Source organism: Labeo rohita, chromosome 13 (assembly GCF_022985175.1).
Source record: "Labeo rohita strain BAU-BD-2019 chromosome 13, IGBB_LRoh.1.0, whole genome shotgun sequence".
Taxonomy (NCBI): Eukaryota; Metazoa; Chordata; class Actinopteri; order Cypriniformes; family Cyprinidae; genus Labeo; species Labeo rohita.
In genome coordinates, this window is record NC_066881.1 from 8,610,936 (window position 1) to 8,626,303 (window position 15,368).

Consider the following 15,368-nt stretch of genomic DNA (forward strand, 5'->3'; position numbering starts at 1 on the left):
AGATTACTTTTGACCTAACTCTTAAGAAAATATCTCATATTCTTTGTTATTAACATCAATAAGTGATTAAAAAGATTAAAGTGATTAAAAGCTTATTAAATCATGAAAATGTCTAACTAAACTAATTGCGTGGCCTGTATAATAATAGTCCCTTGACTAATGGATGCTTAATTTTTGGAGTCTGAATACACTACCAGTCAAAAGTTTTGGAACAGTAAGATTTTTAAAATGTTTTTTAAAGTCTCTTCTGCTCAAGCCTGCATTTATTTGATCCAAAGTACAGCAAAAACAGTAAAATTCTGAAATACTTTTACTATGTGAGCAGCCATATCACCCTGCAGCCCAAGACTGGTTGCAAACTGAAGCTAAGCAGGGTTGAGCCTGGTCAGTACCTACATGGGAGACCTCCTGGGAAAACAAGGTTGCTGCTGGAAGAGGTGTTAGTGAGACCAGCAGGGGGTGCTCATCCTGCGGTTTGTATGGGTCCTGATGTCCTAGCGTAGTGACGGGGACACTATACTGTCAAAAGAGCACCCTCCTTTGGATGAGACATTAAACAGAGGTCCTGACTCTCTGTGATCATTAGAAATCCCAGGATGTCCTTCGAAAAAGAGTAGGGGTGTAACCCTGGCATCCTGTCCAAATTTGCCCATTGGCCTCTTAATCATCTGGTGGTGGTAGAGGAGATTCCCCCTTGTATGTAAAGCGCTTTGAGTGCCCAAAAAAGCGCTATATAAATGTAAGGAATAATAATAATAATAATTATTATTATTATTATTATTATTATTATTTAAAATCTAATTTACTCATGTGATTTCAAAGCTGAATTTTTAGCGTCATTACTCCAGTCACATGATCCTTCAGAAATCATTCTAATATTCTGATTTGCTGCTCAAAAAAACATTTATTATTACTATGTTGAAAACAGTTGAGTGGATTTTTTTCATGTTTCTTTGATAAAGAAAGTTCAGAAGAACAGCATTTATCTGAAATAGAAATCTTTTGTAACATTATAAATGTCTTTATCATCACTATCGATCAATTTAAAGCATCCTTGCTAAATAAAAGTATTAATTTCTATAATTTCTATCAAAATTACTGACCCAAGCTTTTGAATAGTACAGTGTATAATGTTACAAAAGCTTTTTTATTTTAGATAAATGCTGATCTTTAGATTTTTCTATTCATCAAAAAATCCTGAAAAAATGTACTCATCTGTTTTAAAAATTGATAATATAATACTACTACTACTACTACTAATAAATGTTTCCTGAACAGCAAATCAGCATATTAGAATGATTTCTGAAGATCATGTGACACTGTAGCCTGGTGTAATGATGCTGAAATTTTAGCTTTGATCACAGGAATAAATTGCATTTAAAAATATACATTAAAATAGAAAGCAGTTATTTTAAATAGTAAAACTATTTCACAATACTACTACTTTTGCTGTATTTTGGATCAAATAAACGCAAAAATCTTACTGTTCAAAAACCTTTGACTGCTTAACACATCACTTTTCAACAAGCAACCAGCTTCAGTAGGAGACCATACTGGTTCACCACTAGAGCAGCAGTAAAGCACATCTAATCAGCATAAACCAATATAGTTTATCATAATTCAGGTTTAAGCTGGTCTCTTTAGTAAGTTTATCAAACACACAAACAAACCGGTAGATTAGCCAGCAATCAATCACTACAGTACATGCTAGTGCCACAAGAGAAGCATTTTAAAACAAGTCCAGAAAGCCTCTACAGAAAACAACGCATGCCATTTGGAGACTGGTGGCCAGACAGCAGGCAGATGAGGGCAGAGGTCAAAGATGGCATGAAGACTCCAGTGAGTCTGAGCGGGGGGCAGGTGGCAGAGCCTAGCGTGGCATAACCCTCTTTGACAGGTGCAGCAGTGGTCAGACCTTGGAGAGAGCTGCAGGTTATCAAGAGCGCCAGACGCCATATGTGTGTGGTTTGAGAGGGTATTAATGATCCACTCTAGTGTGCTTTTGGGCCTGAGACAAGACTGCTTGTCATACTCAGCTGCCTTCATAAACACTGACCAACCAGAACGGGCGGCAGGGTTTGGACAAGGCAGACGGTCGTATGCGAGTTTATCAAGTAGATGAAAGAGTCCGACTTCATGTTACCGTCCCGTTAAGGGAATGGAACGATGCTATGACTGTTGATCACTTTAATCATGAAAGAGAGACTTCTCGGACACATGTTGAAAACAGGAAGTGTCTTTGATCGTCTTCATTTCCAATCAACTCACACCATTCCGTTAGGCCCCTCTGCTCATCGTCATGTCTCCTTCTATTTTAGAGCGAATAGCACTTGGTGGGGCAGAGGCTAGTGTGTGTGGACTGACACAGGCTGCAAGTGATTTATGGGAGTGCTAATCTTCAGGCTAAAAACGATGAGGACGGAGCCTTTGGAGTTGAGGGGCACTCTGGAAAGGTGAAGAGGACCGTCATCAGCACTGAGGAGAAGTGGCTGTGTTCTTTGCTGACAAACTTGATTCCTTCAGGACGGTTCATAATAAGTAATGACTTACTTTGGCTCCTATGAAATACGAGAGCCTGGTATACGTGCTTGGCCCGAGGTATAAAGAGAAAACGGATGAATGGAATTTCCAAACTAAACCTAATAAGTTCCATTTATATACATCATCATGCATCATATACTGCACAAAGGCTCCTTGTATGAGGAGAAAAACAACTATTAAAAAATGTAGAGTCTTAAAGACACAGTGTGCCATTTCTTTAGCTGTTTTTACCTGTTGACTTAACATTCTGACAGACTTCACAAAATGTTGAATTTATGCTTTAAAAGCAAAATAATAAATCCAACATTTTGTGAAGAACATTATCCAAGGCTGCATTTGTTTGTTTAAAAATACAGTAACAGCAATAATATTGTGAAATATTACTGAAAATTAAAATAACTGTTTTCTACTTAAATATATTTTAAAATGTATTTTATTTCTGCGATGCAAAGCTGAATTTTCAGCATCATTACTCCAGTTTTCAGTGTCACAAGATCCTTCAGAAATCATGCTGATTTGATACTCAAGAAATATTTCTTATTATTAGTGTTGAAAACCATTGTGTTTGGATACAGTGATCAAATTTAACAGGATTCTTTGACTTATTTTAAATGGAACTTTTTTAACAGTAAAAATAATATTTAAAAAAATTCTAAAATTCTCACAATTCTAAAAAAAATGTCAGAATTACGAGTTTGTATTACACAAATTTGAGTATCTCACAATTACAAAAAAAAAGTCAGAACTGCAAGATACAAACTCACACTTGCGAGTATTTCTTGCAATCGTAAGTTTTTATCATGCAATTCTGATATTATATTATATTTCACAATTGCAAGTTTATAAAAATCAGATTTGCGAGTTTGTATCATGCAATTTTAAGAAAAATCAAAATTTGGAGTGTATATCTGGCAATTGCCAGAAAAAAGTCAGAATTGCGAGATACAAACTTGTGTTTTTATTAAATTACAAATACAAATTACATTTACAAGAATTTTTTGCAATTTTGAGTTTATCATGCATTTCTGACTTTAGAACTCGCCATTGCAAGTTTGTATCACACAATTCTAAGAAAAAAAGTCAGAATTTTGATTTTATATCTTACAATTGTAAGAAAAAAAGTCAGAATTGTGAGATGCAAACACATTTGTGTGAATTTCTTGCAACTGTACTGTAAGTTTATATCACAAAATTCTGACTGTAACTTGCAATTTTGAGTTTATGTCTCAAAAAGTCAGAACTGCAAGATACAAATCGCATTTGTGGGAATTTTTGGCAATTTTGAGTTTATATCTCACATTTCTGACTTTATAACTCACCATTGCAAGTTTATATTTCACAATTCTGAGAAAAAAATGTCAGAATTTTGAGATCAAAAGTTGCAGTAACCTTTTTTTATTTTTTAAATCAGTGGTGGGAACGGGCTTCCATACTTTAATGCATCTTTGCAAAATAAATAAATAAAATAAAATGAAATAAATAAATAAATAAATAAATAATTTTACTGACTTAAAACAGTACTGTATTTTCTGACAACATGCCTTAATACTACTTTAATACTTTTACTTCAAACGAACGTATTTTTAGGATGTGCAGAAAAATTCATATAAAGAAAAATGACTTTGCAGTCATTTATTCTGTTGTGGCCGCTTCATGTAACACATAAAACCCCACTGTAAAATCACTGTAACGCATGGCTTCTCCTGACTTATTGCTTTAATAGCCCTTGGGTTCTCTGTTTTATCAATCCTGGTCTGGAGGGGAAGTGTGTAACTGAGAAGTTTTGAGAGCCAATGTCAAAGAGAACGAAACAAAGCGGCTCTCATTTGATCTTTGAGGTGCTGCACTTTAAATTCATGTCACGCCATCATCTCTCCTTCGTACTTGACATTAGAGTCTAATGGCGGAGAAATCACATGTGTTACATTAGTGAGCGTCGTTCACTGTGTGTTTATGCACATTCGATTTTTACTGTAAACGAGTGTTACATTTTATTCCTATTGGAGAGAAATGCAGACCGTCTTTAACAGCCTCACTGAATACAGATGAGGCTCCCCCGCTGCTGGCTGCAGGAGTAAAAGGAGTTAATTTAGCGTTTGCTTATCTCTTTTTTATCTCATAAATTTTCACTGGCTTTCACTACACAAAACCTAATAGTGACTAGTAATGACAGAGACAGATGTTTCTGAGGGAAGACAGCAGTTTTCCCAACAAAAAGGTACTGTGGTGATGCTATAGTAAAGTGATGACATCCGTTGTTAAATACTGTAGGTATACAATACCAGTTAAATGTTTGGACCTTAAAAACTTATTGTACATTATGTACATTATTAATTGTGCACAAATTTGGACAAATAGAGATGCAAAAGCAACAAGTGTGTATCATACTGCAGATGTGAACTTCAATAGTGTTTAAAACGTATCCCAGGATGCACCTCATTAAGTCAGTTAGAGTACAAAGACAAAACTTAAATATAGTCACTTTAATTAGAGTTTTGTTTAAACTATATAATATAGTATAATATAGTTTATCACTTTATAATATTTTCATTATTTATAGAAGCCTGTTTCCGCCACTGAATAAAAAAAGGGTAATTGTGACTTTTCAATCTCACAATTCAGACTTTTTTCTCATAAAAAAGTCAGAAATCCGAGTTTATATCTTTTAATTATGACTTATTTCAAACTGTGAGTTTATATCTGACAATTTTGACTTTAGAACACAATTGTGAGGGGGAAAAAATCGGAATTGCGTGATATAAACTTGCAATTGCTACGAAAAATTCAGAATTGCGAAATTCAAACATGCAGTTTGAAAAAAAAAAAAGTCAGTATTGCACTTTTTTTTTTAGCAAATTCCAAGAAAAATGTCAGAATTGCCTGTTTATATTGCAGTTCTTATTTAATTTCTCAGAATTGTGAGTTTATATCTTGCAATTTTGACTTCAGAACAGTTTATTTCAACACATATTCTGAACAAAAATCTGAATTGCCTGTTTATATCACAATTCTTACTTAATTTCTCAGAATTGTGAGTTCATATCTTGCAATTTTGACTTTAGAACACAATTGTGAGGGGGGAAAGAATCAGAATTGAGAGATATAAACTTGCAATTGCGACAAAAAAGTCAGAATTGCGAAATATAAAATATACAGTTCTGAGAAAAAAGTGAGAATTGTGTTTATATCATGAAATGCTGAGAAAAAAAAGTCAGAATTGCAAGTATTTTTTAGCAAATTCCGAGAAAAATGTCAGAATTGCGTTTATATCACAGTTCTTACTTAATTTCTCAGAACTGTAGAGTTTATAACATGCAATTTTGACTTTAGAAGACAACTGTAAAAAAAAATCTGAATTGCAAGATATAAACTCGCAATTGTGAAAAAAAAATACAAAAAATTGCAAAATATAAAAACGCAGTTCTGAGAAAAAAGTGAGAATTGTGTTTATTTCAAGCAATTCTGAGAATAAAAGTCAGAATTGTCTGTTTTTATTGCAATTCAGACTTCATTTCTCAAAATTCTGAGTTTATATCTTGCAATTCTGACTTTATTACTCGAAATTACGAGTTTATATCTCAAAATTCGGAGAAAAAAGTCAGAATTGTACTTTTTTATCATGCAAATCAGAAAAAAAAGTCAGAATTATGAGATTTAAACTCATAATTGCAAGAAGAGTCATAATTTTCAGATAAAAAGTTGCAATTTTTATTCAGCGGCGGAAACAGGCTTCCATAATTATTTCATAGTTTTGATGACTTTATTATTATTCCAAAATGTTAATGATAATAGCAATAAAAAATAAGCAGCAAATCAGCATATTAGAATGATTTCTAAAGGATCATGTGACCCTGAAAACTAATGATGCTGAAAACTCAACTTTTACATCAGAAATAGATTACATTTTAAAATATATTAACATAGAAAACAATTATTTTAAATTGTAATAATATTTTACAATATTACTGTTTTTACTGCATTTGTATCAAATAACTGCAGCCTTTGTAAGCATAAGAGACTTTAAAAAAGATTTAAAAAATCTTACTAATCCCAAACTTTTGAATAATAGTGTATATTATTTACATTCCATTATATTAAAACAAGCAACACCCCAGTCCTCAAACAAACCGTCCTTCAACCCCAAACCCACGCAAAAATGTTCCTGCATTCAATTAGAGTCAGTGTTGAAGTTGTATATATATATAAATGTATAAAAAATACTAAATATAGCACTGCTGCAGATGTGCTTATTCATCTGTTAGCTCCGCAGATGGTATGTCTGCTGAGTCTAACGATGAAAACATTCATATATTTAAACACGGCACTCGAATACAGAAACACAAAGCACTGTCATGACAACAGACCTAACAATTGAAGAGTATGGCAGCACATGTTTGGCAAGGACAACGGCAGGTAGCAAAAATAAGTGTGCTAAGTCCATCAAGCCGTATGTAACAGGGGACTCTCCACAAACAGCAGGGTAAGAGGCCTGTAAATCAGACGCACAGGTGCTCAGATGAAGGAAGTAGGGAATGTCTTAAGCCTGCGGCCTGTTTTTCTCTTAGCATGCAATCCCTCTGGTCTCCCAGCATGACTCCGGGACTGAGTCATATGTCTTTGTGCACATCCTGGTTTCAGTTGCAAAGCATTTGTCCTGCCCCGAGCGCTTGCGAGTCCTCGCTTTGGTAACGTAAGCCGGTGTCTACCAATGGTGCCGAGTCAATGAGTGTGGATGAGTTATAGGAATGTACATTTAGGAACGACTTCAAAGAACCTTTCACTCGAAAATAAAAATTGTCATTACTGACTTTCTGTGTGATGAACGGACTAAAATCTCCAGACCACTGTAGCTCTCGACCTCAAAGCTCTTGTATAGCAGATTGAATTTATAAATGTTTTTGAAAAAAGTGCTCACAAAGGCTGCACCTATTTGACCAAACATACAGTAAATTCACTAATATTGTGAAATATTATTACAATTTAAATGAACTCTTTTGTATTTGAATATATTTTAAAATCTAATTTATTCCTGTGATGCAAAGCTGAATTTTCAGCATTATTACTCCAGTATTCAGTCTCACGACCCTTCAGAAATCATTCTGATTTGCTGCTCAAGAAATATTGCTAATTATTATTGACTATCACCACAGAATTTAATACTTTCATTCAGCAAGGATGCATTCAGTTAATCAAAAGTGACAATAAAGACAAAATATTCCTATTTTAAATAAACGCTGTGCATTGAATTCATCAATGAATCCTAAGAAAAGTTGTGGTTTCTACAAAAATATTAGGACATTAATATAAATATAAAACATTAATCAGTTTCCCATATTAATAATAATGAGAATCAATATTAATAATTAAGTCCAAATGTTAAATGATAATAACTGAGAACCAAATCTGCATATTAGACTTCTGAATTACATTATAAAATACATTAAAAACAGTTATTTTAAATTGTAATAATATTTCACAATAATGCTGTTTTACTGTATTTTTGCTCAAATTAAAACAGTCTTGGTGAGCACAAGAGATGTCTTTCAAAAACATAAAAATTCTAAATTATTCAAAACTTTTGGCAGTGTATCCAGGAAGTTTCAGAACTTAAGCTGATCATGCAGTTTAGCTTTTTGCACACACATAAACTTTGCACACCAAAGTTAAATGCACAACAAACTACATTTCTCAGACAAAGTACCTTCTCCCCCTTCTCTCCTCTTTGCCCATCCATCCCTGGTTCACCCTACACAAATGCACAGATAGCGACATCTTCAGCAGAGCAATTCACACTAATACACACAAACTTCTGGAGGCGAACCGGAGCACATATTGCAGATATGGGACATGTGATCCCCAACAAAGTCATGAGATGAGAAAGCATTTTCTTCTGGCACACTCTGAATTAAAAAGCCAGAAACAATAAATCGATAAAGATGATGATCTAGAGTAATCCTCTAATCCTGAGCATCAGGACGCTTCACTATGGGGCTCTACAGGGTGGTCGGGGGAGGAGGCGGTGGGATGTGCAGAGGAAATGAAAATTCCATCAAACTCATAGTAAAGGATTTCTGTGAGACACAGGGTTCATATAAGATGTCTGGCCCATGGACTCAGCCTCTGCTTCCTCTCTCGTCTGAACACAGGGTTTATTAAACACCCCATGAAATTGTTTGGCAAGCACAGTTTTCTTTCCTGTGTTGCTGTAGTTTTGACCGAAACAGGTTTGGGCAGGACATAAAGTATATAAAAAAAATAGCTAAATGTCTCTAGCTACAGTACATCAGAGCCACAGAATGATATGATATTTGCTAGTATTAGTTTAGTATTATACACTATTATAGTATTTGTGATTTACTTAATATTTTGGTATTATAATATTTTATTATAAATCCACATTTTCCCTATTGAAAAAAACAGCATATGTTGTTTAGGTATGTTTTGAAGCATGGCTGCTGGTTTGAGCTGGTTTAAGCTGGTCCTAAGCAACTAGCTCTTGCTCATGATCAGTTAAGGACCAGCTCAAACCAGCAGCCATGCTTCAAAACATACCTAAACAACATATGCTGTTTTTTTTTACCTGCTTTTGCCATTTTTCTGTTTAGCTTTAAATGTTTAATTTAAATGTTTTAGTTTTAGTATTTCAGCTTATTTCTTTTAAGATAACATTTCTGACTTTCATTTAAAAAAAAGAGTGCATAGTGCAGGATGAGATGTTTTGTTAATTTATATGCTAAAAGGTAATTTTAGGAGAAGATACAGATGGAGACGTAGACAGTATATGGTGTGAAAAATAACAGAAATGTAAAAAATGTGATTTTAATTTCATGGGGTTTTAATGGAGTCACATAATTTTTCCTCAAAGCCTGTTTACATATGACTGCTTAACCATTTAATGAAATACTTGCACCAACAATACACTGCTGTTTAAAAGTTTGAGATCAGTGAGATTTTTAATGTTTAATTTATTTTTTTAATTAAATTTTTTTTTTTTTAAGAAGTCTCTTGTGCTCATCAAGACTGCATTTAATTGAAAAAAAAAAAACAGTAAAAAAGCAGCAATATTGTGAAATATTATTGAAATTTAAACGAATGATTTTCTATTATAATATTCTCTAAAATCAAATTTATTTCTGTGATGCAAAGCTGAATTTTCTGCATCATTACTCCAGTCTTTAGTCACATGACTCTTCAGAAATCAACAGTTGTGATGCTTTTTATTTTTTGTAACCTGTGATACTTTTTTCAGGATTCTTTGATGAATAAAAAGTTAAAAACAACATAATTTATTTAGCAAGGATGTGTTAAATTGATTAAAAAAATATGAAGCATCACAACTGTTTCTAACATTGATTAAAAAAAGCATATTAGAATGATTTCTGAAGGATCATGTGACACTGCAATGATGCTGAAAATACAGCTTTGCATCACAGGAATAAATAATATTTTAAATTACATTAAAATAGAAAACTGGTATTTTAAATTGCAATAATATTTTGTAATATTACTGTATTTGTCTGTATTATTTGATCATATAAATGCAGGCTTGATGAACAAAAGAAACTTCTTTAAAAAAATCGTACTGACCCCAAACTTTTGAATGACATAGTATTCCTCTATTTTATTTTATTTTCTAGTTTAGCTTCTGTATATGTTCTTTTTGGACTGAGAATGACGTTTTAAGTTCTGAAAGTTACAGTATATTTTCAAAATACATTGGACTTGCATAATACATTGGATACACTGGTTTCCTCATAATATGACCCATTTAAGACATCACACCCTGTGTTTTTCCTGGCCTGTCCACACAAATGAGTTCATTAAGGCTATCTATCACTGCTGGCTTTACAGGACAACACTCAGCATTAAGCAGTTAGACAGTCGGAATAGCTGTATCCTATAGGGACTATTTGTGCATGAGCAGGTGTAAACTTTACGTGTGTCCCACTCCTGTTTACAGGGCAAAAGTCTCCCCAGTGAGAAACAGTGTAAGTGCTCCAGCAGATGCATGCCTTTACTAGGAGCAATGCCTTAGACATGTGATACAGTCATACAAACATAAATCTTAAGATGTGTTGATTTACTCTCTGCTTTTTCAAAATACAGATCTGTGCCTGACTTTAATGAATCCATGACTGGATGCAAATTTGAGATTTCCATACACAGAATAACAATAAATGTAAAGGTGAAGTGTACAATTTATGCGTCACCACATGCAACTGGCCATTGGCCGATCAAACAGATAGCCCCGCCCCCAAACGCATGCTATTGGTTGAGTCAATGTTGCTATGTTGAGCTGGTCAGGATCAAACAAACACATCAATGTTCTGATAGCACCATAAAGACAGGTTACTTACAGTTAAAAGTACTTTAACATCGCCCAGCCATTATAAGAAAATGGCCATTTTTAAAACAGTGAAGCAAAAACAGCAATAGCAAAAATCAAATGTGTTTCTTACCTTTATTCCTTCATCTCCTTTAATTCCCTACAGAAAAAACAGGAAAAAACAAAGTAATCAATATGCTATGAAATGCAAAACAGCTTCTAATAAGTCAAAAGATAATGCTGACCTGCTTTTTTCTTGGTATAAAACAACTAATTTACATCTATCAGAGTGACAAGGCCACATTAACGTCAGCAGAGTTTCAGTTCACAACATCATTTATCCAAACAACCCATTCAGTTTCCCGTTTAGTGGAGGAGTTATTTAAGCAAACATTTCTGTTCTTTCATATTCAACGCTGCGTGGCTTGGCAGCGCTGAGCAAATAGCTAAACATCCATGAAGGCGACAGACAGTAATTTTTCAGAAATAAAGTCTCGTGGGAGGAAGGCAAAGTCAGCCGTTGATTAATCGTGCTGGTAATGTGCCGAATAACTTGTCTCCTCTGATTTTAACCTTTTAATTGTAAAGCCATTGACTTGGCTCTTTGCCTCTCTCACAGATGAATGTAAAGATGTCTCTTTTCCGAGCACAAACGCTAGGCCAGACAGGAGACAACCTCAGCTCACAGGGGAGAACACATTTTAGCCTACCTCCATAAATCTTCAGTTTTGTGAGCGTTCGTGAAAGCAGCACCTGCCAATATCCAGAAGGTGGTGCAGTTGTGCAAAATAACTACTTCTGTGCTTTAAAAAGATTTCACCTGAGCTAAAATGAGATTGAATGTAAACATAAACACTTCAGTGTTACTCTAGCGTAGAGTCATTTTTTATATGCTTGCTGTATGACATGCGTACTATCAATCTAGCTTTAGCTATTGACTGGGTGCGTGTGTTGGACCTGAAATACGTGGCTGATGGAAGAAAGCTTAAGTTCACAAAGGTAGATTTGGAAGGGAATGGATATTCAGGTTGTTCCAGAGTTCACATGTGTAAAAGCGTAACACAAATCCAAGATTGAGAACTGTATAGGTTGTATCAAAGCAAAGCTAAATCAATTTCACATGGAAAAAATTATATGTGGTTTTCGTGCCAACATGTATCCCTCACAAAGTTGTCAATCAGTGCGCTTGTAACTGCACATAGGCTAAGCTGTTTGACCCACTGTTCTGTTCTGGAAACAAGTGTGGAATGAGGTGGAGAGATTGTTGTGTGTGCAGGATACAAAAATAAAAATGACTAAAAGTTCAGGTTAAGTTTATGTATATTTTTATATAGAAAGGTGCATTAAATTAATCAAAAATGACAGTAAAGTCTAGGGATGTGCCCGAATCCGAATACCATGATCGGAAATGAAACTACCAGTCAAAAGTTTTTGAACAGTAAGATTTTTATGTTTTTTTTAAGAAGCTCACCAAGCCTGCATTTATTTGATCAAAAGTAATATATTTACTACTTAAAATAACTGTTTTCTATTTGAATATATTTTCAAATGTAATTTATTCCTGTGATTTCCTGCTGAATTCTTAGCATCATTATTCCAGTCACATGATCCTTCAGAAATCATTCTAATATTGTGATTTGCTGCTAAAAATTGTATTATTATTATTATTGTTGTTGTTGTTATTATGTTGAAATTTTTCAAATTCCTCTGATGAATAGAAAGTTCTGATAATAATAATAATAATAATAACAATAATAATAATAATTATTATTATTATTGTTGTTGTTGTTGTAATCAAATTATAAAAATTAAATTTATAAGAAAATATCATTATAATACTATGGAACTTAAGTATTTCATAATAATACTACTTTACTATGTAAATTATTTAATAAAAAATATATAATAATATTGTATTATTATTATTGCTGTTGTTGTTGTTGTACTCAAATTATAAAAATTTAATTTATAAGAAAATATCATTATAATACTATGGAACTGAAGTATTTCATAATAATACTACTTTACTATGTAAAGTATTTAATAAAAAATATATAATATTTTATTATTATTATTATTATTACTATTATTATTAAAATTAAATCAAAATAAATATTACTATAATACTACTGAACTGTAAAATGTGTAATAATAATAGTAATACTACTACTATTTCTAACAATAATGATAAAAATAATAATAATAATAACAATAATAATAATAATAAATTATTATTATTATTATTATTATTATTATTATTATTATTATTGCTATTATTCAAATTCTAAAAAGATAATTGAAAAGAAATATCACTATAATACTACTGAACAGTAAAATATGTAATAATAATATTAATAATGATAATAACTAACTTATTTATTTATATATTTATTATCATTATCATTATTAATCAAATTATAAAAATTAAGTAAATAAGGAAATATCACTATAATACTATGGAACTGTGCATTTCATAATAATACTACTGAAATGTAAAGTACTTATTATTATTATTATTATTATTATTATTATTATTAATACTAATAATACATTTATTATTATTATTAACTCCAAGCTATTGAATGGTATAGTGTATAATGTTACACACGCTTTTAATTTCAGATAAATGCTGATCTTTGAATCTTCTATTTATCAAATAATAATAATAATAATAATAATTAATGTTTCTTGAGCAAATCAGCATATTATAATGATTTCTGAATGATCATGTGACACTGAAGACTGGAGTAATGATGCTGAAAATTCAGCTTTCAGATCACAGGAATAAATTATATTTTAAAATATATTCAAATAGAAACAGTTATTCTAAATTGTAATAACATATTGCTGTTTTTAATGTATGTTTGATTAAATAGATGCATTCTTAGTGAGCATAAGAGACCTCTTTTATAAATTAAATGCTAAAAAAAGGAAACTTGCTATAGTGTATTTTGTGCATTACACTAAGCCCCATTTACTATCTTAATTCAATCCTTCATTACCTCAGGGGTAATGCACTCAATGACTTTAGAGTTAAGCACGTTGCTCAAGGGGAAGACAGTAAAACCCCAAACAGATGCCGTTATCAGCAACCCCCGGTACTGAGCAATTCCTCTAGCGCTCCACTGGTATTTAGTCTGGTAACCCAAACAATAAAGGTGCCGTTCCACTGGCTTAATCAAAACTATATGATTTGGGTATCTGATGTCACACCTACAGCCTGTCTTGGATAACACCCTCCACTGCTGAAAGCCTGATTAAAGACGGAAACAAGTATGTAATCTGAATACGTCTGTGTTTCCTACATCCTTCACACAATAACAAACTGGAGAAAGCCAGTAAGCTTTGAATCTGATTAAAAGGGGACCGTCAATTTGAAGTTACCCTCTGTGTTGGGATTGTGTAATGAGTTGACCCAGAAGTGATGGGTGACCTGTGGAGCAGGTTAATTATTTAAGCTGCTTAAAACAGTCAAAGGTTACTGATTCCTACCTGGGGGCCTTCAGGTCCACTTGGACCGGCTTCACCACGATCACCCTGAGAGATAAGGACAAAATCAGTTAGAAAGAAGAAAAGAATTGTGTTCTCTCTAATCCACCAATATTTTATCTGTACTCTAGCATGACTTTTAAGTGATGTGCCAAGTTTCTTTTTCCACTTAGAAACTCTTCATCTAGCATGGCGATTGATGAGGGCTCTGCCCTGTAGCTTAGCGGTTTTCAGTCACTCTGTTGAATGATTAATTGATATGTCACTCCCTCACAGTTCAGCTTAATTCTTCAAGGTTCCTCTGAAGGAAGACGGATCCGTTTCTAACCGTTTTGTTTAAGCAATCAGCCGCAGTGCCAAATTTCTAGTCCTAAAATGTGGGATTTGAAAAATGGCTTTTCGGATAACACAAACAATAAAAGCCTACTCACGTACTTTGATAGACTCACTCACCTTTTGTCCAGGTACACCGGGTTCACCCTATAAAAGAAGCAAAAACAATCAAAGATCTCTATTTGCTCTTTGGCTTTGATCAAGAAGCGATTTTATTTGTTTCTCATAGTCGGAGCTATCCAGCTGTAAAACGGGCAATAAGCAGAGCGGTATTCCTTTATTGGGAACTTGGTGTCCAAAGGAGAAAGCCTCCAGTTACAGCTGTTATACAGACTGGCAGACAATCTTTATAGAGAGATGAAATGTGCTTCTATAAGGGCCTAGTGCTTCTAAATGGAGTACAATTAAAATTCCCCAGTCTAAACTCAGTGGCAATTAACGCATCAGGGGAAATACATACTTATCCAACAGCAACACGGATAATCAATTATGGCGTATCCACCCCTTCTGTACTGGCAACGACAGAGCAGACCCACCCTGTAGGCTGCTGAACTGTGTGTGAACTTCATGTGAGCCTGTTTACGACTCGCCTGTGGAAAATACTATCATTGCAGAGCAGCTGGACAGCTGTGTGCTTTTCAAGCTTACCTTCAGCCCCGGTAGCATCTACAAATGGAAG

General features: G+C 33.5%; 1 protein-coding gene across 10 annotated transcripts in view; it reads right to left on the bottom strand.

Moving 5' to 3' along the window:
- The window catches only part of LOC127174826 (collagen alpha-1(XIII) chain-like), a 63,158-nt gene that overhangs the window by 23,987 nt on the left and 23,803 nt on the right, over positions 1 to 15,368 (bottom strand). For 9 of the 10 annotated variants that reach the window (XM_051125435.1, XM_051125437.1, XM_051125439.1 and 6 more), the window contains 5 exons: positions 15,338 to 15,355; positions 14,810 to 14,836; positions 14,360 to 14,404; positions 11,001 to 11,027; positions 8,243 to 8,287 (listed from right to left, as the gene is read on the bottom strand). In XM_051125435.1, the coding sequence (XP_050981392.1) occupies positions 8,243 to 8,287; positions 11,001 to 11,027; positions 14,360 to 14,404; positions 14,810 to 14,836; positions 15,338 to 15,355 (162 nt within the window). The remainder of the gene's footprint in view (positions 1 to 8,242; positions 8,288 to 11,000; positions 11,028 to 14,359; positions 14,405 to 14,809; positions 14,837 to 15,337; positions 15,356 to 15,368) is intronic. The other variant, XM_051125441.1, reaches the window with a different exon arrangement.